The sequence below is a fragment of the Ammospiza nelsoni genome, chromosome Z (genome assembly GCF_027579445.1).
Source record: "Ammospiza nelsoni isolate bAmmNel1 chromosome Z, bAmmNel1.pri, whole genome shotgun sequence".
NCBI lineage: Eukaryota > Metazoa > Chordata > Aves > Passeriformes > Passerellidae > Ammospiza > Ammospiza nelsoni.
Genome location: NC_080669.1, coordinates 41,755,270 through 41,778,387, shown reverse-complemented (window position 1 = coordinate 41,778,387; position 23,118 = coordinate 41,755,270). Strand labels below are relative to the sequence as shown.

Below are 23,118 nucleotides of genomic sequence, written 5' to 3'. Positions count from 1 at the left end.
ATCACTTAGTTTTGCCATTTTTGATTTTCATTCTCTACAAGCACTTACGAGTTCTTCTGAGCTTTTCTTCCTCTCTTGTTTGTGAGTTGCTGCTATATCAGTGGTTCAAATGTCCTCCAATTTCTCTTCATCCAGCCCAGATCAATGGCAAGATCTCTGACATTTTCCTTCAATTCTAGAAACTGTCTTTATTCCCTGAAATCCTTTTTTGTTTTTTTTTTTTTTTCTAATATATCTGATATGAAAAAAAGGAGTATAGTTTGGCTAGAAAATAATACATAAGGCAGCAGCGACTCTTCCTTATATTGGAGATGTTGAAAGATCCTTGTACCTTGACCTGTAAGATTTATGCTACATAATTGTTCCTCCATTTTCCTTCCTATGGAGAAGCAAATGTAACCCATGAAGTGTGGGATATGTTCAGGAGGTGAGCACGTGTGCATAGACCTTCTATCCATAGTATCTCTTCAAGCACAATGTTTTCAGTTTGCCTGTGGTTAGACTACCACTAGAGAACCACTTAGCCTTTCTTTGAAGATGCTGGAAATTTGTTGGGTTTAGGTCATTTACATTTAACCCAATTTCCATAGAGGTATGTGCAAGTAGGAATACTGCACATTTCTGAATTGTCTCTTGAAGTTTTTTTGGCTAAAATCTCCAGCAATTTGTCCTTGATTTACGTTTTTCTGTTACGCCAAAAAAATAAGTCTATTCCATACTTTCTTCTAATGAAGATTTATCAACAACCTAGTAGTTGATAAACAAAAGTTTGTCAGGAACCTGTCCTGTCTTATAAATAATTTTCCCCATCTTGCTTTCATATGAACTGTTTCTGTCTTTCATATATTTTTTCCACATTTTTTATATATGTTATATCGGTATTTATCTCAAAATTATGTTTCAAGTAGAGGGAAAAGAAATCACCTTCTGGTTTCAGTTTAGTTCTGCTTGTATATCAAAAACTGCCTTAACATTCCTCCCACCCTGCTACATCATGAAGATTGAAGATGTTCATGTTTCTTTCGTTGTTACAAAACCCAGGCCATGCCGGATTCGTGACATTCCAAGATATGTTTTCCCATTTTTCTGAACTTGTCACAGGCTTCTTATTCATTGTCAAAATGCAATTTGCTTGAATGATTGTGATACATGAACCAAATCCATCCTTTTTTATATTATTATCAGGATCATCCTTGTGTGATTTGTGCATTGTGTTTGCCTTGACAATCACAGAAAAATGAAACATACTCTGTGATTAATTCCAATCCTGTGATATTTTATTTTATACAATTTATTTTACATCCTTTCTTAGCAAATGGGTCTGGTTGGTCTTTTAAAGTTATCTCGTATACTGTCCTTAATAGAACTACATTCTGTTTCTGTTGGTTTTAAAGATTTATTCAGTAGACTAAGTAGCCTGTTTTAAGAAAGCATATGCCAGAATTTATACATGTCTTTGCTAGGTTTTGTGTATACTTTAAATTTAATAGCACTTGTGTTTTATTATGCAGATAACTGCAGCTGAATTTCTGCTAGGTTTTCCCGACACAAAATAAAATGAACCTAATTTCTATAGTTTGTCTATGGCCTTGATCAACTAGTGTTTCTCTTTCTAACCTTCTCTTTTTCTGCTGTTGTCAGTCATGAAATATGTGTAACAGTCTTGCACTGGATCCTAAATAATGTCAGACTTTTAATAGTGGTAAGAAATTGACTGAATTTTATTACTGCATAGATGTTCAGAATTTTGCTATTAAAATTCATTTAAACATTGTTTTTTGTATTAAATTGCTATATGCTTTATACCAAATATACATCTCCAAAGAAATAACATATTAACTATATATGTAGTCTGTATATTTATGTATTTCTGGAAATACATTCATTTCTCAGGAGTAATATGAAATTCTGTGACAAATTTGTACAGAAAATAGAAACACAGGCTTTTCTTGAGAGTATTTACATTTTGACAGTTTTCATAGCTGATGGTAAAAGATTTTATCAACCTTCCTTCAATTTCATGAAAATTCTACATCGGAACTATAGTACAGAATTATTTTAGTTTACAAAATATGAATCTAAATTATTTTAAACTCTTACTGAGTCAGAAGAGCTGGGATTACTATTTCATTAAAGCACCTGCTTGGTACATAAGGCAGCACTCTATGTACTTACTAGCACTGAGCTCCTTGCACAAGCTGAAGTTACTGCCATCATCTGTTCAAGGTAATTATTCTGTATTTTACAAACATGATACTCTTGTAAACACAATGAAAGCTCAAGAGCAAGCAGAATATGTTCCTCAGATTTTTTTTTTTTTTCTCAAAAATGCCAAAGTAGCATTTTTTTTACGCAGGCATTTTTTAGTCAGAATTTTTTGGTGAAGAGGTTACATCTAGACCAGGACTTTTGTGCTGGTGCAGCTGCTGTAAATGAAATTGAAAACATGTCTTTCATGCCCTTGATTACAGTTTTTCTCTGAGTAAATAGAACAAATGAAGTTGCTTTTTTTTTTCTTTTAATTGAGTTACTTTACTTTAGACCATTAAACCAAAGGATAATCTTCTTGCACAGGATCGAGGAGATGAGTTCACTTACACTGGGAGTGGAGGTAGAGATCTTTCTGGCAATAAAAGAATCGGAGAACATTCATTTGATCAGACATTAACACACATGAATAGGTAAGTTTTGAAAATAAAAATTTAAAGGTATTCCAATACAAAGAGTTGGGTTGTAGGGCTTTAATTTAAAACTAACATTTTGCTGTATTTTTTCTCTTCTGTAGACACTGTGTTCATAAACAGCAATGCCTTTTAAGAGGTGTTTTATCAAGCATTATGATTTGTTGCTTTAAAGGAACACTCACCTCAGTGAAATACATTGCTTGCAGCTTGCAGTCATGCCTCTGGTTGAAATTGTTCTATAGTCACACTGAGAGGACTCTGTTTTAATTAAACAAGAAGTTAGTCAAAACTCTTGAGCAGAAGTTTTCTAATTCTGGATGTTTCTTTTTTTAAGTTTTTTCTCTTGTGGGTAAATCAGATATAAATTTAAGGAGAAAGAAAGCAAATTTAAGGAGAAAGAAAGCATGTTCCTTTTCCCATGATAAAAGAAATATTTTCTATTTTGCTAGCTCTTTCTTTCATCATATTTTTCTATGAAAAGCAAGGAATTAGGGTGCAGCTTTATCAAAACAGGTACTTGAAAGAGAACATGTATCCAGAGGAAGAATTAGACATCTGCCTGAAGTGTTTTTCCATCCTCCAAAAGCTGGCCTGAACAAAGAGTACTCCATCCTTTTCTGTTTCTAAGAGCATAATCTGTTACACAACTGACCTCTGAATGCCTGTGAGATGCTGAGAGTCACTGAGAACTTTTGTTTGCCAGGTCCACATTTAGGTATGTTCTGCTGCTCTCAGACAGGCTGGAGAGGGATTTTTTTCAAGCTATCTAGAGGAGAAAGAGGAAAAGCCTGACTTGGCTCCCTTGAGAAAGGGGGGAGGAGGGGACACGTGATGTGAAAATGAACAAGATCAAGGAGGGAAGAAAGATGGAAGTAGGTTTTTAAGCAATAGCTTTACAAGCATATTTAGTGAATAGAACGAAGTTGTTTTGGGACACAGAATTAAAGCTGGACCCTTTAATGTCAGCATCTCTCTCCTCTTATGAAATGAAAATTCGACAGGCAAAACTACTTAGCTGTGAAGGGAGTAACAATGTGCTGCTCTCATTTTCTAAGCTTGATACAAGTTTTCAAGCACTTTGATACAGAAGATTATGATGATTATATATAGTTGAATCTGTATGGGTTTTGCTTGTCCAGATAGTTTTACAAGTTTTGTTTTTATATGGAAAAAATTTTTAATGTTGGCATAGTGTGCCTGTCTCTTACTGTGTACCATGTGGGTTCCATACTTGTACCATGTTTGTTTATAACCCATATTATTTCTTCTGTTTTGAGATCCATTATTTATGTTGTGGCTGATTCTGAAGGGTTTTCAATCCCTTAAAGTCAGGCTGTGGTAATAGAAATACTGTTTCTTGCAGCAGCTTGGTCATAATTTCTTGGTCCAGGTTTCTAGAAAAGGGTCTCTATGGGTAAATTAAAGCTTTTAATTAAAGCTAATTAAAGGTCTAATTAGCTACTATGATTCTTAGTTCTTCTCTGAGGTATTTATGTATCATGTGAGAGAGGTGTGGTATTTACAGCTTTTTTGAACAGTTATTATGTACCTTTTGCTCTATATGTTTTTCATCATATTCATTACTTTTGTGTACACAGTTAAAGAGCCTTAAAATCTGTTGATGAGGAATAGCAGCACAGAAAGCTTGCCTTTTATTATAATTTTCATTTCATCAATTCTATTTAGGAAGGGATTAATTTTTAAAAGTTAAGAATATTAAGTCTGAAAGGATTGGTTTGTTTTCTAGCAATTTCACATGAGTTTTCATCTGGAACCTAGACAACATATTTAATGTTCCCATTTTTTTTTTCCTTAGCATTCATTTCAGTGTGGATCTCATTTTTTTTCATCAATTCTGCTAAAAAACATACTGAAAGGTCTATGCTGCTTGATAAAGCAAAATTAGACAAGGGAAACACATATGACTTAATTATGTTAACTCTCAAAACTCTGCTGGGTGAAGCAATCTAGCTTATGAAGAATTTAAATGTCTTTCTAGGGCACTGGCCCTTAACTGTGATGCCCCACTGGATGATAAAAATGGAGCAGAGTCAAAGAATTGGAGAGCTGGTAAGCCAGTTAGGGTGGTACGCAGTTCAAAAGGACGGCGGATCAGCAAATATGCCCCAGAGGAAGGCAACAGATATGATGGCATTTACAAGGTATTCTGATCTCTTCAACATAAAATTTCTTGTAATCTGTTTTTAAAAGCCTCATATGTGTTAGTCTGCAAAGTTTTCATTATTACTTGAAAGAAACAGTTCCTTTTTTCTGGAGCTTTTTATCTTTAGTTTGTTCTGCAAAGTAAACCAAAATGAAATTACTCAAAACAGTGATAAGAGAACAAAACTGTATAGGATACCTAAGACTGAATATGTAAGTTGCCTTGTGTGTGCTTATTGAGTTAAATTCATCCCTGAAATCAGATAATTTCATTATTTCTTCAGTCCTTCCAGCTGTATCCTATCCTTTTGTTTATTTAAAGACTTCTTAGTTTCTGAAACAAAGGAGTGTGCCTATTAAGACTACTGTATTTTTAAGAAATATAAAAATTTCACAGCTGAGGAAAGAACTTTTGTATATAATAATAATAATGTATAAATTAGTCTTGTCATTTCTTCTTGAACAATTAAAGTGTGACAATATGCATGTGTTTGACTTGTGATAAAAATATAATCAGTAATTTTGTACTGTTCTTTAGGTGGTGAAATACTGGCCAGAAATTGGAAAATGTGGATTTTTAGTTTGGCGCTATCTTCTGAGGAGAGATGATGTTGAGCCTGCACCTTGGACTTCAGAAGGAATGGAGCGGTCAAAAAAGCTCGGTCTAAGCGTACAGGTTCGCATCGGGACTTGACAGTTGTTTTTATTCTTAGTTCTAGTAAACAAAAGCCTGAGAAAGAAATCAGTTAAATTAAAGCTCCTTTTTTATCTTGTACTTCACTGTGGCAGCTTTTGATACTAAAAACCAGTACAGATTATAAGGAAATTGACAGAATCCTGTAATAGTGACACAGCAGATGGAACTGCAAATGAAGCTTTCTACCCTAGAAGTAAATTGGTTTGTCTATATGGATTGGAAAATCAGAATTTGTGTCCAGTTTTGTGGTTCTTAGGCTGGAACAAATTTTTCTACAGGTGACTAGTCTGTCTGAGAAACCAAAAAAACCAGTGCATTTTGAAGTATTTTTGTCATGTGAACTGAATAGTTTGTATAAATAGTGCATTTTAAGCACAGATATAGGCTGGTCCATGAAAATTTTGGCATTGCAGAATCCATGAAAAATGGAAAAAAGGAAAGAATTAATATATATTCTTGGCAATGCAATGATACATTGCATTTTACAGCATACCATCATCTCCCCAATTTATATAGTTTCTAAACACACAGGTACAGATATACTGTTTAATACAGCTGAGTATGGATTAGGTTCTTTGACTTGACTGTGCTTTCTTAATGATAGATACTAATTTAAATGTTTTCTCTATCATATAGGATTTTAAAATTATTGTGTGATTATTTTACTATGTAGTCATAGGGATCTAAAGTCTGTTAGAAGTTATTCTTTTTGGTATTTGGTTATTCCTGTATATGTGATTCTTGTTTTAAATCTGTCCTTTTTAATTTTAGTATCCAGAAGGTTATTTGGAAGCTATGGCTAGTAAGGAGAAGAAAGATAAGGTTAAAAAGCAAACTGTGAAACAGGAGCCAAGCAGCCAAAGTAATGGAAACCAGAAAAGGACAATTGATGATGGTATTTCTTTTTTACTTCTTTAGCATTTGTCAGCAAAGTCTCTCACGTTACAATTGCTATGAACTAAGCCATGAAATCTTCGTGGAAGTGTGAAGTAGTTTGTAGTGGTTTTATATTGGAGGCACTCACGGAAGGGACTTTCTGAGAGAAGCTGCTAGCAGTTTCCTCCGTCTCTGATAAAAAAAGACCAATCAGTAATTAGCTTTGAAAATTAACAATGTGTTGAACCACTAAGAAAACTGTACACGCCGCTGTGAAGACAGAGGTTAGAACCAGACGAAAAAGCCCAGGAGGGTCTCTTTCCCTTCCGACAAACAAGTAACACAACCAGTCCGGCCCTGTCTCGGCGGGGCCGGGCCGGGCCGAGCCGGGCAGGGCGGCCCCTGCCGGGGAGCAGCGGAGCGCTTCCCGGGGAGCCCCCGGGCCCCGTCAGCCTCCGGGCACGGGGAGGGGAGGCCCCGGGGCCGGGCCACGGCTGCGGCTGCGGCTGCTGGCTTCTTGCGGCTACTGAAGCCTGCCCCAGCCGCCAGCGCGGGCCCCGAGAGCAGTTCTGGGCCGGGCCGGTCCGGCCCAGATTCCTCCACAACCACCAGGCAGGCGGAGGGCCTGGCTGCTAAAATCCTAGCCGCTCCCCCAGCAAGTACGGCCGCCGAAGAAAGCCTCTACTAGCAACAACTCCAGCACCGCCCAGCAGGAATCACATAACCATCTGCAGGCCCTGGGCAAGATATTAACCGGTTTTACTACACAAATAAAACGTACAAACATCAATTCTCTCTGTGGAGTGAAAGAAAAGGAAAGATTGAAGAGAGAACAACATGAAACACGACAGTCAGTAAAAAGAAGTCAAGTTCCCGATGGGAGGGATTTAAAGAGGTGCCTTAATTCTAGGCTAAAATCCACTTATAAGGCTATGAGGAAGATATAATTGATACATTAGACTCTTTTTTCCCTATAACCCATCACAAAATTTGAGGAGATGAATTGTTCAAATTGTACATACCTAACAAAAGCCTCCATGCTAAAGTAAGCAGATGTTGAAATAGCTGTAGTCCCATGAGAAGTTTAAACTGAAAGAAAGAGAAGAGCGATAAAGACCCTATGCTCCCAGGGAGAGAAGAAGAACACCTCTGTTCCCAGGAATTAAGCTAATTTCAAACATAGATAAAGAAAACCTTTGCTCTTAAACAGCTCATCTTTAAAATAATACCCCATAAATTAACGTTGCCCATAAATGCAGTTTTGGGAAAAGCTGTAAAAATGTGAGGGACTTCATGATTACAGGATTTTCCAGGCAACTGCTATTTGTAAAAATTAAAAGCCAGAAGAGAACAGTTTTCTTATAAAGAAGTCTCCGTAAATTAACAAGAAGAGCTCCTCTCCCAAAGTAGACAAAAAAGACTCTTCTAGAATAACTGACTGAATTATTTCTGTAAGTTGTGAGTAAGAAAAAAAAGTTGTAGGGAAAGAAGAAGTGTTCTAAAGGTTTTATTCTAATTCTTCTTATTCTTTTTTTTAGTTACTGTTAATAAACTTTTCTTCATACCCTTTTCAAGTTTTGAGCCTAATTTGCCTTCCTCCTAATCCTGTCTCACAACAAGAAATAAATAAGTATATTCTAGTGAGTGCTTAATTAAGTGGTAGTGTAGGGGTCTTAATCCTTTTTACTGCTCCTACTGTGTTTTTTGCTCTCAAGCTCTGCAAAAAAATGAAAATTCTTCTGTGCAACTCTTTGCTGCAATCCAAAGCAATGATGTATAGTATGAGTTGGAGTAGGAATTTGCTTGCTGCATTTCTTGCAAGTAATCCATATTAAGCCATTTTTCCTTCTAGAAATAGTTTTGTCTTTCCCTTCTATTAGTTCAGACTAACACTGCTTTTACTGGGTCTGATGGTCACCATCTTAAGCAGGTACAGAGGAGCCTACAAATACACCCAAAGCCATGAGGATGGGAGATGGAGGGAAAGGAGAAGCTTTCCAGCTGACCCAAGAGCAGCAATGGCTGATCAGAGAAGACTGCATGAACCAGAAGCTGTGGGATGAAGTACTTGCTTCTCTTAAGGAAGGACCAGTATGTTTGTTGCATGCGTAGTTTTTATTCTTTGCATTTTCTTTATATTGTTAGGAGAAATCGTGAGTCCCTCTTCAAACCTCCTTTGTTTGTTGAACTTTTGCTAAATATAGACTGTCTAGCATCAGTTTTATTTGTAAGACTTCTATTTCAAGAAAATGTCTAGCCTGTGCAATTTGCTCTTGAGAGATGGGCTAATGCCTCAACAATAGAGACCTTTCTTGCTCAAAAACCATCCTGAAGTTAGAAGTGCATTTTTATTTATTTTCATTCTTGAAGCCAGCATGGTTTTTCTCTGATATAATAAATGTATTTTTATGTTGTGCTAATGTCAGAAATCAGACATGAAGAAAGGTAGTTTTAGTCGCTAGGTTTTGTTTAGACAGAAAATAATTTTATGACAGGTTCCCCAGAAACATATGCCCCATCCCTCAAAGTGCTCAAGGCCAGGCTGGATGGGGCCATGAGCAACCTGGTCTAGTGGAATATTCCCTGCCCATGGCATGGGGGTTGAAATAGGTGTAGTTTAAGGTCCTTTCCAACCCAAACCATTCTCTGATTATATGGTTCTGCAATTTGTAGAAGAGCAGGGAAATAAAGTCATTAAAGACCTGCTTCCTGATAACTTCTAGAAAGCTGTGCTCAGAGGTGTGACGGACTTAAAAACTTCTGGAAGTACATCATCTTTATGTAGTAAGTGGCATTTGTGAGAACTGTAATAGAATTTGTCTCTTTTATCCCTGTGCCCTATATTAGAATTTTCTGAAGAAACTGGAACAATCCTTTATGTGTGTGTGCTGCCAGGAGTTGGTTTACCAGCCAGTGACAACAGAGTGCCTCCACAACGTCTGTAAAGTAAGAATGAACTGCCTTGCTCTGGGCTGTTTTCTTGACTCTTAGACACCAGTCACCAAAGCCATATGCATTTTAGAAAGACAATAATAATTGTATAACATTCTGAGCAAAAACAGACCGCAAGTTTCCATTCAGTGTTTGCTGTGTAGCAGACATTAATTTTGTGTAATAAGGAGTGGAAGTACATTCCATATAGTTTCTGATAGACATAATGAGTGAGGTTTACCATTGTGGTCACGCCTTTTTGGTCAGTGGAGGTGCACTACAGTTTGGTTAGGTCCACTGGTTAGATTTTGGCACAATAACAATAATTTAATTATACATAATTTTACAAGAAATAAAACCAGATTTTATAATTTTATAATTCTTTATTAAAAGTTGTGAAAGGGTGGAGGATAAATACCCTAGAAACTTATTTGGGCTTATTCAGAGAAAGTTATGTTATCCTGTTAATCTTGGCATTGCTCATGTTTGCTAGGAGACCATGAATGTCAGTGCATTACTTATGTGTCTTAAAATCTTGATCAGTTGGAGATAAGTCTAAGAAGCGTGGAATCAAATCTGGACTAGAGTTAATTTTGTAGCACTGGTATGTACAGAATCATGCACTGAATTTTGCATATTTGAATGGTGTCGGCCATACCTAGTATTTCTGCCTGAGGCCGTAAAAGGACTCAAACTATTATCGTCCTAGTACAGTATTTGGTAATGCAAGGTTGCTGTTTAAGAAGATACCACTCCAGTAAATATCAGGGTGTTGTGTGTGGCCTGCATACATGTAACAATTATGTCTCTTTGAAAAATATAAGAAATGTGGAGTTAAAATTTAGAATTGTAGAAACTGAAAAACCATGAAAAAAAGAAAGAAGAGAAAGCTGAATGGCAACAAACTCAGAAAGCACAGTGTTTGAAGATAGCAGTACATATTTGTGAATATAGTATAATATCCAGTTAAAGTTGTAAGGAAGTTTGATAGTAAGCTGCTGTTGCTGTTTAGACAGAGATCTGCCCTGCCCTAAAATTTTTTAATCAATCTGCAGTAATGTAGTAAGGATGACAGCACAGATGCTAATGTGTTACAGATTGTATTATTCTACATATATCTGTAAGGCTAAACTGGGTCTATTCTGGTGAGTTAGATGGAGATTGCTACATAAACAGTATATGTGGTATAGTCATTTTCCTCTGGATATGAAGGTCTGGAAAATATAGCAATCTGTGAAGCTGTAAGGAAGCTGAGGATTGGCTGTGACTTACAGGAAGGCATTAGTGAAAAAAGAAGGGGAAACCTCACTAGTGATTTAGTTCCTCCCAAGCAGGGAGAAGAGTTTCTTGGCTAGGACATTTTCGTCAGGGGTGGAGTCAGGCACCAGAGAGCTTAGCAAAGACTTTGTTTTTTCTGGTAGTACAGCAGATTGTAAGCAGATCTTATAAGCAGATCTTATAGTGATTCCTTACTTTTCGCTGGTTAAGCTGTCAGTCTTAAGGAAGTTGTTGCAATTTACTTCTCCATCTCTGTGTGTCCTAGAGTTGTTTACAGCGCTCTTTCAGAGCCGAAGTGTTCACCTGCCCTGCCTGCCGCTATGACTTGGGGAAGGGCTACACCATGGCTCCCAACAAGATCCTGCAGGCACTACTGGACCAGTTCTTTCCGGGTTACAGTAAAGGACGATGATGTGCTCAGTCCCTTCTGTACTTCTCCCAGTGACTTTATAGACAGTAAAGGGGCATAAACATGGGAAATTCAGCAGTGGACCAGCCACCTTGATGGGACTCAATATATTGTCACTTTTTGAAGCACCTAACCCTCTTCCCTTCATAGCCATTTCTTGGTGTTGTGAGAACTCTAATTCTCAGCTGTCTTTTAACATCGAGGGTAGTTTTGGCCAGTTAACTAACAGTTTTTAAAGAAGGAAAAAAGAAAAAAAGAAAAAGAAAAGCCTCAGCTCTTACTGGCCTAGCTGATGCTTAATTTATGATTTGTTTTTTTGTGACTACCTCAGGACAGAGGAAAGTAAATTGTGTCAAACAATGAAACAATGTTGGGGATAAAAAATAGTTAGTGATGTTTTTAGCTACACACTGCCTTCTGAATATTAGTTGTGCCTGGTCCATGTGGTTTGATTTACAAAAAAAAAAGAACCCAATAACGAAACCCAAGAAAAACCAAACCAAAAGAAAAACCCACAAAAAACCAGGAAAAAGAAATAGATTCAGCACTTAAGCCATTTGGATTAAACAGTAAATTCTGTGGTGTGCATAATCCCTTTTTTGTCTTTTTCTTCTATTATGCTGTATTTTTTTGCAAGAGCGGGCTGATTTTTAGTCTATTTTTGTGAGCTTCATTGTGCTTTTCTTGTATCTTATGCAAGTTGACTACTAATGACTAATGAGAACAATATGAATGCATTGTTGCTGCATTAGTGTAAAGTGATCTGTGTTTTTTGCACTTAAAGAGGGTATTCAAGACACTCTAATTGTGTAAAAAATAGTTCATATAAAAAAGCCACTTCTGTATTAGTTAAACTGTATGCTTTTAGTAGGTCTTGTATCAGTGGCAATACATCTACACAGCATTAAAGGCAGTGCTAGCTTGGAGAAGGTTCAAATCGCTTCATATTGTGATCTGAAATTTTATATACAATATATCCCTCCCCCAAAATATACCTTATTAAATATTTTATGATTCAGAAAATTGCTAATTTTGTTTTTACTATTTTCTACTTAATTAAGTCATGAGATTTTTACAGAATTTATTTTTCAGATTACTAAATGCTTTCCTTAGGTGGCCGTATTTTACAGGTGTGAGGCTTTATTTTCCTTGACTGATTTCTCAATGAAAAAAATTTTAAAAAAGGCTGAACTCCAAACCAAGATCCAGTGGTGACATTGATACCCATGAACTCACTCACAGCTTGTAGCAGTGCTCAGTCCATGTCCCACAGCTGGGAGCTGTGGGATTCCTGCACAGTGGTCGTTCAGGTGCATGACTCAGATTCCCTCTGTAGGCACTGAGGTTGCACTGACAGCCTGTGGCCCACAGTGCTACAGGTAGCTCAGAATTTATGGAGAGAACGATGTAATTTCACCTTCATAACAGCCATTGCATCTCATGAGCAGTAGCTCATAAGACTTGTGGCCTCCAACTTGAGTAGGAGTTAAAATATTTTAATGCTTTGTTTTCCACTGGATAGATTTTACTAATTAATTCACAAGCTAAATTTTGTCAGTGTGAGATCAACAGTGGGAAGTTACCGGCTTTATACAAAAATTTGTAAACCAATTTTTAATGTATTTTTTCAGTGACATAATCAAACGTGAAACTGCTTTTAGCAAACATTAAAGCAGCTTGTCAAGACTGGGGAAGTAGACTGGCAATAAAGAAAGACTGTCTTTCCCTCATATTATAAATTTGCAGTGGCTTTTCATGATATTTTGCATCCTTAGTACTATATCAATAGCTACTGAAAGATAACGTTTCCAATAGTTAATGAATTCTAGAGCAAAAAAAAAATCTGATTTTCTTCACTATGTATTAAGGTGATTTAGCATGAAGGTGCAGCTTTTCACAGACTTTCCTTCAGTGAAAGCCATTCCTGTCTCCTATTATCTGTAGTCTCTTTGTGTAAAGCCCCCCATGAACTCATAAGGTAGGTAATGAAAAAGTTGCAGTCCCAAAACTTTCACTGTAAAAGACACAAAATTTACAGTACATAAAATATTGCTATAATTTGTGTCACTCATTTGTGTCCCTTCAGAGTTCCCAGGCTGAGTGTGCATGTAGTTCTTCTCATCTTCAACAAGTGGTTGAGTAGTGGGTGGTTGTAAGGTGCAGAACTGTATGGTCGTTTTCTGTGGTCCCAGTGTTGCTGAGTGCCTGTTTTCTAATTCACCAAAATTGTGCTTTGAGTGGCTGAATGAGTTGGGTCCTTTCAGGGGTGCTCATGTGCATCAGACAGCTCTGCATAGACCTGGGCAGGTTCCTTTCAAATGTGCTCATAGCACAGAGATCTGACCGTGTAACTAGTGAGAGGATTAGTTTTATGTAAATTTGATCTGGAACATGCTGGAAAAGGCTCCTGTTTAAGGTGTAAGCTTTGGTTACTGAGTGATTTAACGTGGCACTCTCTGTTGAAGGAGGGTTCTGGTCTCCTTAATCTCTTGGAGCTTAAGCTGTGAATCAGTTTTTACACAAGCTGTAAGATAAAGTAGGGCAAACTGAGGGCTCTGTATAAAAAAGCGCCAGAGAGTGACTTGAGAAACTGTGGAAAGAGAACACTTTTTACCCAAGATTCAAGTAATACTAATTCACAGTCTTTTATGCCTTCATGGTCTTTTATACCTTATCCAGAATAAGAGAGAATTAGATGGAGCTACTAAGAAAAAAATTATGTGATGCTGAGCAAGATTAAGTTTGTTACTGCTTGGTAAAATGGATAATTTTGGCTCTCATAAAAAAAAAATATCAGAGATTTATTTAAGTATTAATCTCTGACAGTATTTTCCTTTGTGTAAGTTTATTGCTGCTGCGGAAATTGTCAGAAATCAGAGCTTAAGATTCATAATTTCATACTGTCTCTTGGACAAATGCAGCTGAAAAGTTTAAATCCAAAACATGACAACAATTAAAATTCTGACCAATTTTATTAGACTACTAACACTGATAGGTAAAAAAATCAGTATGAAATATTAACACTAGCAATGCTAGTTAGTGGTAATATGTGAAGTAAATTAAAAAATCTACTTCATCATTTTTTTACAAAATGTAAACAATTAATCCTGCAGTTGATATTTATTAGTATTGCCTTATGCATCTGCATATTTTCTACTTTTTTAACTGTATCTCCCATGCCACCTTGCAAGCTGAGTGTTAATTGTTAAAACTTTAGCATGAAACAGACAAAATTATAAATCAAGGCAACTTCCAACATCAACTGCTGTGGAACAATCACATTTTGTTTACACCTAACATACTGATTGTATTTACATTTTAACTGACCAGTGCTCAATAAACAAACATGGTCACTATTCAAAATATACACAATATAAATATCCCCAGGAAATCAGGAAAGGGCCATTCTGATGGAGTCAAAAATGCAGACAGCTGGAAGCAATCTTAGGAAGATGCTCTCTTCTGTTCAGAAAATGGAGATTCATAGGCTTCCATCGGTGGGCAGGTACAAACCAGATGTTGATCTCCATATATGTCATCAATGCGAGCAATTGTGGGCCAAAACTTGCTTTCAGGCTTCACAAATGGCTAAGAGAGATAAAAGAACCCAACCATCTTAATCTTTCCACCAGATAAAGCTACAAAATTATAACAGACACTATGAGCTTGAAGAATTACAAGTGCTGTGAAAGTGGATTTTTTTGGGTGAAGTCATCCTTCAAGTCTGTTTTCAGAGCCTGAAAGTTAACAAGCATGTGTAACAGAAGTGATGGTTAAAAGAATGCTTAGATTTTAAAAAAGTCCAGTTGTGTCCTCTAACATATGCTTGCAAAGAAGCAGTTTTCACAAGATGAAAGAAAACTTTATTATCCTTTGAACAACTGACTTTCACATATGAATGAAGGAAAAGCAGAGGACACTGCTGTGCTGTGCAGTCTAGTTAGAGTATCATACTTAAAGGAGAGTGGAATGGTGGTGTAGTTGAATTCTTACTCTTTGAAACAGCACATATCACTAAAATACTTGCAATTAAGTTTCCAAGCAGAAAGGTTGGTCACACGTACATTTAGCTGCTATGACTGTGAAAGCAATTAAGAAGTTTGATATCAGACTGCAGCTCCAATCTGACCTTTATTGTAGCAGGTCCACATTGGTGTCGCTTTCCCCATGCTGACCTTGGGGAACCTAGTCACATCTTATGCAAGTTCTTTTGAGCAAAGCTTTGAATGTCAGCGTGTGGGACTCTGTTTTGGGAGCCCTTGGTGCAGTTTGTCAGAACTAAACAGGTTGTTTCCGATAGGAATGAATACTCAGTGTTGAAGTGCTAGGATTTAGAAATCTAGGTCTGCACCAATGTGTAGAGACTTTTTTTTTTTTTGAGCACTTCTTTCCTTGTCTTTAAAAGCTAAACTAATGAAACTGTGGTAAAGAGAGCTCACACACTTAAAAACTGAGAAACAATATAATGGCTCTGAAGTTTTCATTCTTACCACGTTACTTCATCTCCAACTAAGAAACTACAGAGCACAAAGCATATTTATGTATTACCACACCAGAAAGTTCCCATTATGTACTCACCAGTGGGAATGCTGCCACTTCTCTGGAGTAGGGACGATCCCACTTGGAAGAAGTGACACAGTTCAGAGTATGTGGTGACATCTACAAGAAACAAGACATGTTGAGAACAGGAAATTACTGATTTGTGTTGAACAGATCAGTGTGAAGCCTTCTTCAAGTTTCCATTACCACATATAAATAATTACTGTCTAGAGAACACTGTTTATCTGGGGAGGAACAAGGCAGATTTAAAAAAGGAGGCAAGTCAGTATTTGGATTTTTTTTTCAGTTTGCCTAAAGATGCTACCCAAGGATTGATTATGCTTTTGGCTTTTCACTAAATTTAAAAGTCAGTATAGCATTAAAAGAGTTGAACAGAACTTGAGCTGATACTGGTTCTGTGCTGCATTGCTAAAATAATTCAATCTTTATTTTATTATTAAGGTCATTCCATTTTCCATCTTCAGCCAGTGAAATAAGCATCTCTCCTTTGTTACTTTGAGATAGCCTTAAAATATAAATTAAGTGCTTGTGGAAATAACTTTCCTCTGTCAGCAAGACTTCTCACTTGAAAAAGTCAAAATTCAAATTTTGAAAAAGTTAAAGGTTTCTCAAGAAAGTCTTGTGCTCATTACTTTTGTAAAAGTTGTGCCCCATTACTTTTAAGAGTACTGAAAGACCAGGAATGGGCATCTGCAGACTCAAGGGTTAGACTGATGCTGTCACCTTGCTCGACATGCCATCTTACCTTTAGTGGGTTAATTTGGGGGTCCATCCTGCCTTCCTCTATTTCAGCAATTTCCTGCCGAATACTGATCATGGCATCACAAAATCTGTCCAGCTCTGCTTTGTCTTCAGACTCTGTAGGTTCAATCATAAGTGTCCCTGCCACTGGCCAGGACATGGTTGGAGCATGAAAACCTGGTGACAATAGCAGAAATCAGTCACAGATAACAGGGTATGAGATAATACATGCATTAGCTATCAGCAGATTCACAAATTCAGTCCTTTCTCTACAAAAATCTATAGAGATTGAATTCATTGGTAGTGTTGGCTCTGTACTTCAGAGGCAAGATAAACTTTTCAAGTATCTTAATTTTCAGCACTGAAGGGTAACACCTCTGTTTTACAATACAGCTACACACAGATTTACTTTATTAAAAAGGAACTTTAATATACTTATCTAACTCACCTCTATACTTGCTGAAAAGTCTGTTTAAAGTGGTGCACAATATATAAGGCTCACTTACAAAGAGCAGGAAGGGTGGGTTTTTTAGTATCACAATTAGGCTTTGGGTTATTTTACTGAAGAGGTATTACTGGTTAGGGTTTTAACAGCTTTCATGCATATTCATTAGAAGCACAGTTCTACAGGATCAAGTAGTTCAATGGATCCTCTTGTCTGGCAGCCAAAAAGCATCCACAATCACATCCTTTAGAGCATGTGTACAAAACTGCATAAACTATATCAAGATGGAACTGTTCAAATCCCATTATCCTACTTTAAAAGGGGTTTTTTTCCTTCCTATTCTGTTTTGTTTTGCTTTGTTGGAGTCTTGTTAAGCTTTTGGCTCCGACCCACTTGCTCCAAACAGTTGAGAGTCATGTAGTCAGTAATTTGATGGGACAGTTTACAAAAGTGTGAAGTAGCAGCAGAGTCAGAAGTACCTACTACAATTTAGTATATGCAAATATCTCTCCAAGCCCCATAAAGAAAATGAGGAAGCCTGAAATAATTGTGACAGATTCACCATCCATAAGCACAGAACTCGAATGTTTGTGTCTCCCTTTAGAAGATATTTGGAAAATTTTCACTCATACTGCTATTTTAATAGATATTTGACTTACCATAATCCTGAAGCCTTTTAGCAAGATCTACGGCTTCAATGTTTGCTGTTTTTTTGAAAGGTCTTGTATCCAAAATGAATTCATGGGCTACATAACCTGTAAATAAAAAATGACATCTCCTATTAAGTAAGACTAGTGAGAACACTTGTCTTACTTAACAGGAGAACAATGCAATTTACCAGGCTGTCTATTCTGATTGGTTTTGTGGAGATCATGGCAAAAAGACAAACTCAAAAATATCCACTTGGGCAAAACCTCAAATCTGAGAAATTATCAGGTAAGAGATATACAACTCAGTTTTTGAAGACTGATTCTTTGAGTCCCACATCAAAGTGGGACTTTAGAAGAAGAGGCCTCATTTACAAGATCAGAACTAGGAATGAGTGGTCAAAGTATCTCCTACAATTTACAAGTTCTCTGAAAAAATTATTAGATTTGTCAATGGCCTAACACCATTTGGGTTTTAGGCTATTTTAAATTAATCACGATAATCAGTTTTATCTAATGCCAGAGCAAAACTCAAATCTTCTGTTATAGAGAGGCTAAAGACATAAGTTGTCTGTTTATATTCATGATTCTGGAGAACCTTCCATTACACTGTTAAATCCCTGAAAATTTGCAATTTTTATTTACTTCTATTAAAGTACAACTTGCAGGTTTTACCAAGGTGTATGTCATTAAATTTAAGATATATATTTTAGACAACACATATATTGTACTCAAATGTTCTTCGATGCTGTTCAGCTTAGACAAGCCAAATAAGTTCTCTGATTGTTACACTACTCCCACAATAATTTTTTCATCTCTTCTTCATTACTTCTGTCCTGTTACAAGACTGGAGAGCCAAAACAGGCAACCAGAATGTAGATGAAATATCATGCATTGCCAAAGGAATTTTATTTCATCTCACAAAAGTGAACAAGGAGCAGAAATGAGGGAAACATGGTGGGATTTTTTCAGAGGAAGTGTGCAAGGAGAAGTACAGGTCCAAAATTTACTTTCAGTTCTTAAATTATTGCATCATTGGTTATGGAGATTTGGAAGTCTCAACTTGATTGCTTTTCCTTTTTCTGATGTTCATCAATCTGTTACTAAATTTCAAGGAGAACGATCTAATACTTTATCTTTTGGCATCATCTTTTTCTAATTACAAACAGATATTACTTTTCTTCTACTTCAAATTATCTCAGTTTCGTTGCAATACATCCAGTGAGGTGCAGCTGGATATTTCTCTTCTTGTGAACAAGAGAATTTTGAAATCAGCAGTCACATAGCATTAAAAAAACAAACAAACAAACAAACAAAAAAAACCCCAACCAAACAACTGTGTTGCAAGCCAACTTCTACATGAGGCAGAGAAAAAAGCCTGGTAGAAGAAAAAAAAATGTCCAATACTTGCCTTTTGCTCCTCTGAAAAGGATTTTGTAGTGCTTCTCTAGCCTTTTTGCCATGTAATTTGCATTTAGTATAGCAATCTCAGAAGCATGCTTCAGACCCTTTGCTCCCATTGTCTGAAAGAAAAATAACATGAAGAAACAGATCTAAAATAGGTCCAAAACAAGCAAAGTATGCTCCTGCATGACAGAGCACAGCACCTCAATGCACCTGGCCAGTTCTGGCAGTCACTCTGCTGTTACACTTTTCCACACAACACTCACAGAGAAGCACTGGATATTGATTGAGGCCGCCTTTGGTGAATGTAGTTTATGAGAGTGTCTACTGTTTAAGAGATGTAGCTTCACGTTCACAAGTGAATGACCCAGACCTTTGCTCCAACTGAGAAGCTTTGAACTCAACAGAAAAAAGTGAGAACACAAATAATGTCAAAAGGCACAGGCTGCCTGTCTCCATCCCACAGCCAGACTGTCCAGGGAAGTTTAGGTGGGACAATGTAACTAGATGGCATTTTGCACTGTGAGGAAAGAGCTCCTCTTAAAAATTTCTAATGAATGGATTAAATATTCTCTAATGGGAACCAGCTTAGAGTCACAAGTAATTTTTACCCACAGCTGTAAATGGAAATGGTACATTTGCTCATTTGGAATTCCAGGAGAGCTGGTTTCCCCAGCAGAGGAAGTTTCCATGGTTAGGTATCATACTGGCAACTCTGAATGACACTGCCCCTAGGTTCATTCTTCTCCAACTCTGTCACTGTAAGCATTAAATGTAGCTCAAGAGTCCCAGCACACCCTTCTATCAATTAGAATTTGAATCTACAATCGTCTCTGTTGGCTAAATATTGCCATACATGTAGCCAAATATTTACTGGCTTATCACTAAATTACAAGGGATTAACAAATTACATAGATCGTGATCAAGTTGATTCACATGTAAAACCAAAACTAAGTTCAGTTTTCAAATCCTCTGGAATTCAGGATATTGTAAAATTCAATGTTCTGTAGATGTCAGGTATAACAATACTGAATCATACAATTGAAAATACTCTTGGCAGAACAGTAATTTAAACATGAAAACTTCAGCGTCAGAAAGTGGAAGCCTGACTGTCATTTTCTGCCTGTTGTCCTCTTATCTCAAGACCTATTACAAACAAAAGGTAGAAGAGTTAGATACAACCGTTGTCCTGATGTCCTTTCTTGTGGCAACATTGTCCTACTATAAATCAAGTAGGCTTGATGGATGTAAATTACCTGTGACTGGATTGTCATCGCTTCATTTCACTGCATTTCAGTCTGTACAAATAATATCAAACAAAATGAGCTGCTCTTAAACCTGTTCATGTGGTTCCAGTGGTCACTGAACTTGAAAGAGAAAGAGAACCTCAGCTGATACTCCTTATAAAAGTCTACACACCTTGATATACACCCAGGAAATTGGCAATATAGCACTGGAACCCCAAGGTGCAGCACTGACAGTACCCAAAGGACATGCATCCTTATCCGTCTGTATTTTGATCACAGGGTGGGTAGGCAAGTAGGGAGCCAAATGTTTCTTCCTAAAACAAAAACATTGATTTTAGAGATAAAATACTAGTATATCTGGACAGTTTCAGCTGTAGTTTCTCTTCACCTTGCTTTCAGTCACAGTCCTCTAGGAAGTCTGATCTCTGCCTTCTTCAAAAGAAAGGTTATTAACACAGCTGGTGCCAGTGGAGGATGGCACTCAGTTTTTCAACCTATCACAAGATATTAATGGAGCTATCAAAATAAAAATTACTTTTTAAACAAGTAAGATTATCTTCCTTTAAGGAAACAAGAATGCTCCATAGGATAGATTCACACAGCTTGTGTAGCAGTTCTGTGTTCTGGACTACATGTAGTATTATCAGCCCTCAAACTCCATTTCTTACTCAGGAAACACATTGCTGAGTGAGGTTTATCATGCACACCAGAAGGCAACATGGAAGCCAGGGTTTGGGGATATAGGTGAACATTCCATCACTGAGCACATGATTGTGCTGGAGAAGGACAGATGCTTGCAACCAACATCACACCTCTCCCAGCCACGGCTCTGTACTGAAGTGAACACCCATCCAAGATTCACTAGGGTGTGTAAATATATATATATATATATATATATATATATATATATATATTTATTTATTTGGAATTTGCAATATATGTATATATATTGTTTTGGGTTTTTTTTTAAGGAAAGGCTAATATAGAGATACCCACACTCCAATTGGTCCCATTCCAGGTCCTCCTCCTCCATGGGGAATGCAAAAGGTTTTGTGGAGATTTAAGTGAGAGACATCAGAGCCATAATCTCCAGGACGACACAGACCAACCTGTAAAGGGAATACTCTGTTTCAAAACATTCTTCATATGCCATTTATGACCTATTTCGGAATGCAAGGACAACAGGCTGAAAAAGATGGTGTATGTTTTTATGTTTTTCTTTATCACGATGCATCATAAACAAGAACTTGATGCAAATAATATTTTTTTTTAGGAATTTTTAATTACATCTGTAAAGAATGTCTTTGATAAAGGGTAGGCAGACTAAGCAAATTTCAGTGAACAACTCATAAATCTTACGACGCATTTCAGGGGAAAATCAAGTAAAAGAGAATTACTTTCACCATCTAATTTTAATTACTGATCTCGGAAATCTCACATCCTCCCCCAAACACTGTGGCATCTTGCATGGAAGCTGGGTTACAGTCTGAACTGAGTACTGCTGTGCTATTTTTATTCCAAGCATTCCCGTTAGTAAAAAATCTTCCCAGTTTTTGTACCTGAGCATTCATATTTGCTCCATCTAAGTAAACTTGGCCTCCATGTTTGTGAATGAGGTCACACACGTCTCCAATCTCCTCCTCAAACACACCATTGGTGGAAGGGTACGTGATCATGATGGCTGCCAAGTTCTCCTTGTGCTTGTCCACCTGGTGGCAGGGAGGGGAGAGAAGAAAAGGTCACTGAGGCTCCGAAGGCTTCTCAAGATTTTATTTAAAAAAATACAAGTAAAGTCAGAGTGTTTTACAGGTGGGAAGCAGGCCTATCAGAAGATAGTCAAAGTTACTTATAGTCAGCAAAGGATACTGGGCTCCCTTCTTCAGCCACGCCTAGTGAAAAAGAGTGATTTCTGAATAAATCAGAATTTTAAATCAGGGTTGAAAAGGCAGGTATTGAAAGCTGCATGCATACACACACACACACATATATACACACATGTACATACATACATATACATACACAAATATATACATACACATATATTAGTGTACATACATATAGATATTCATGTGTAAAACACTCTCTTTTGGGACCTTCAGACAACCCAATGAAAATTTGGCCTTCAAGTTAATGTGAAATAATGACCATTCCCCCTACTTTCAGCAGTAGAATTCTATGACTGCCATAAGAGTTTGTCCAAATGTGGAAATGTGTCCTGCTAATCCCTTGCATTGCAAGATTCACCTGCAGTCAATATATTTTAAAAAGAGAAAAAAAGTAGTTGCCTAGCAACAATTTCTCCAGCAGAGATGGACTTGAACTTTGCTGAAAGAAGGCTGAAATGCAGTTTCAAATGCTTCACATTCATGAACATGGCTTGCTCATTTCCAGTACTAGCTGTGGACCAAAAGGATCTGCTATAAAAGAGTCTACTGTGTACAAAGACTCTTTGAGCAAATCCTGCACTAAAGATCCTCAAATTAAAAGGAATCTTACAATTGTCACATAGTTAGTGTCTGAATGAGGAAAAAAAAATTATTTAATCCTTTCAAAGCACGTATTCAGTATTATTGCTTTATTTTTTCTTGTAGAAAAATGTGATTCAGCTGCCAACACTATTACCTTCAGAGAAGAAGTGTTCCTTGAAAATCAAAGATAATTAAATACTCACCATTGCTTTTAAATGAGAAATATCAATGCTCCCATTTTTATCCACTTCAATGGGCTGAATCTTCATCCCTGCCATTTGTGCACTTGCTGGATTAGTACCATGAGCAGATTTAGGAATAAGGCAAACCTTGGAAGGGAAAGAAAAAATGAGCCTAAAGTATAACTAGTTTAAAAAATCTTAATGTTTTATGATCCACACACAGCTACAATTCATTATCAAAGTTTTGAAAAGAAATCCTGATGGTACCAGCAAACTGCCTCTTTTGCAGAACAATGCAACTAAATTTTTAAGGAAAATCCATTCAGGTATCAGCATTTAACACTTATTACCAAAGTTTCATTTGCTGCATAATCATATTTAGGGAT

General features: G+C 36.9%; 2 protein-coding genes across 4 annotated transcripts in view; one reads left to right on the top strand and one right to left on the bottom strand.

Annotated features, from left to right (window-relative positions):
* The window catches only part of UHRF2 (ubiquitin like with PHD and ring finger domains 2), an 82,137-nt gene extending 70,101 nt beyond the window's left edge, over positions 1-12,036 (top strand). For 2 of the 3 annotated variants that reach the window (XM_059492885.1, XM_059492887.1), the window contains 7 exons: positions 2,575-2,681; positions 4,684-4,846; positions 5,386-5,523; positions 6,316-6,439; positions 8,348-8,511; positions 9,268-9,366; positions 10,895-12,036. In XM_059492885.1, coding sequence (XP_059348868.1) covers positions 2,575-2,681; positions 4,684-4,846; positions 5,386-5,523; positions 6,316-6,439; positions 8,348-8,511; positions 9,268-9,366; positions 10,895-11,041 — 942 coding nt within the window. In that variant the 3' untranslated portion in view covers positions 11,042-12,036. The remainder of the gene's footprint in view (positions 1-2,574; positions 2,682-4,683; positions 4,847-5,385; positions 5,524-6,315; positions 6,440-8,347; positions 8,512-9,267; positions 9,367-10,894) is intronic. The other variant, XM_059492886.1, reaches the window with a different exon arrangement.
* A 1,955-nt stretch (positions 12,037-13,991) lies between these two features.
* GLDC (glycine decarboxylase) overlaps positions 13,992-23,118 on the bottom strand; it is a 38,712-nt gene continuing 29,585 nt past the window's right edge. Inside the window, exons 17-25 of the mRNA XM_059492180.1 lie at positions 22,754-22,879; positions 21,642-21,791; positions 21,079-21,191; positions 20,255-20,396; positions 18,843-18,954; positions 17,444-17,539; positions 16,344-16,516; positions 15,617-15,697; positions 13,992-14,626 (exon numbers count right to left, since the gene is read on the bottom strand). Coding sequence (XP_059348163.1) covers positions 14,483-14,626; positions 15,617-15,697; positions 16,344-16,516; positions 17,444-17,539; positions 18,843-18,954; positions 20,255-20,396; positions 21,079-21,191; positions 21,642-21,791; positions 22,754-22,879 — 1,137 coding nt within the window. The 3' untranslated portion in view covers positions 13,992-14,482. The remainder of the gene's footprint in view (positions 14,627-15,616; positions 15,698-16,343; positions 16,517-17,443; positions 17,540-18,842; positions 18,955-20,254; positions 20,397-21,078; positions 21,192-21,641; positions 21,792-22,753; positions 22,880-23,118) is intronic.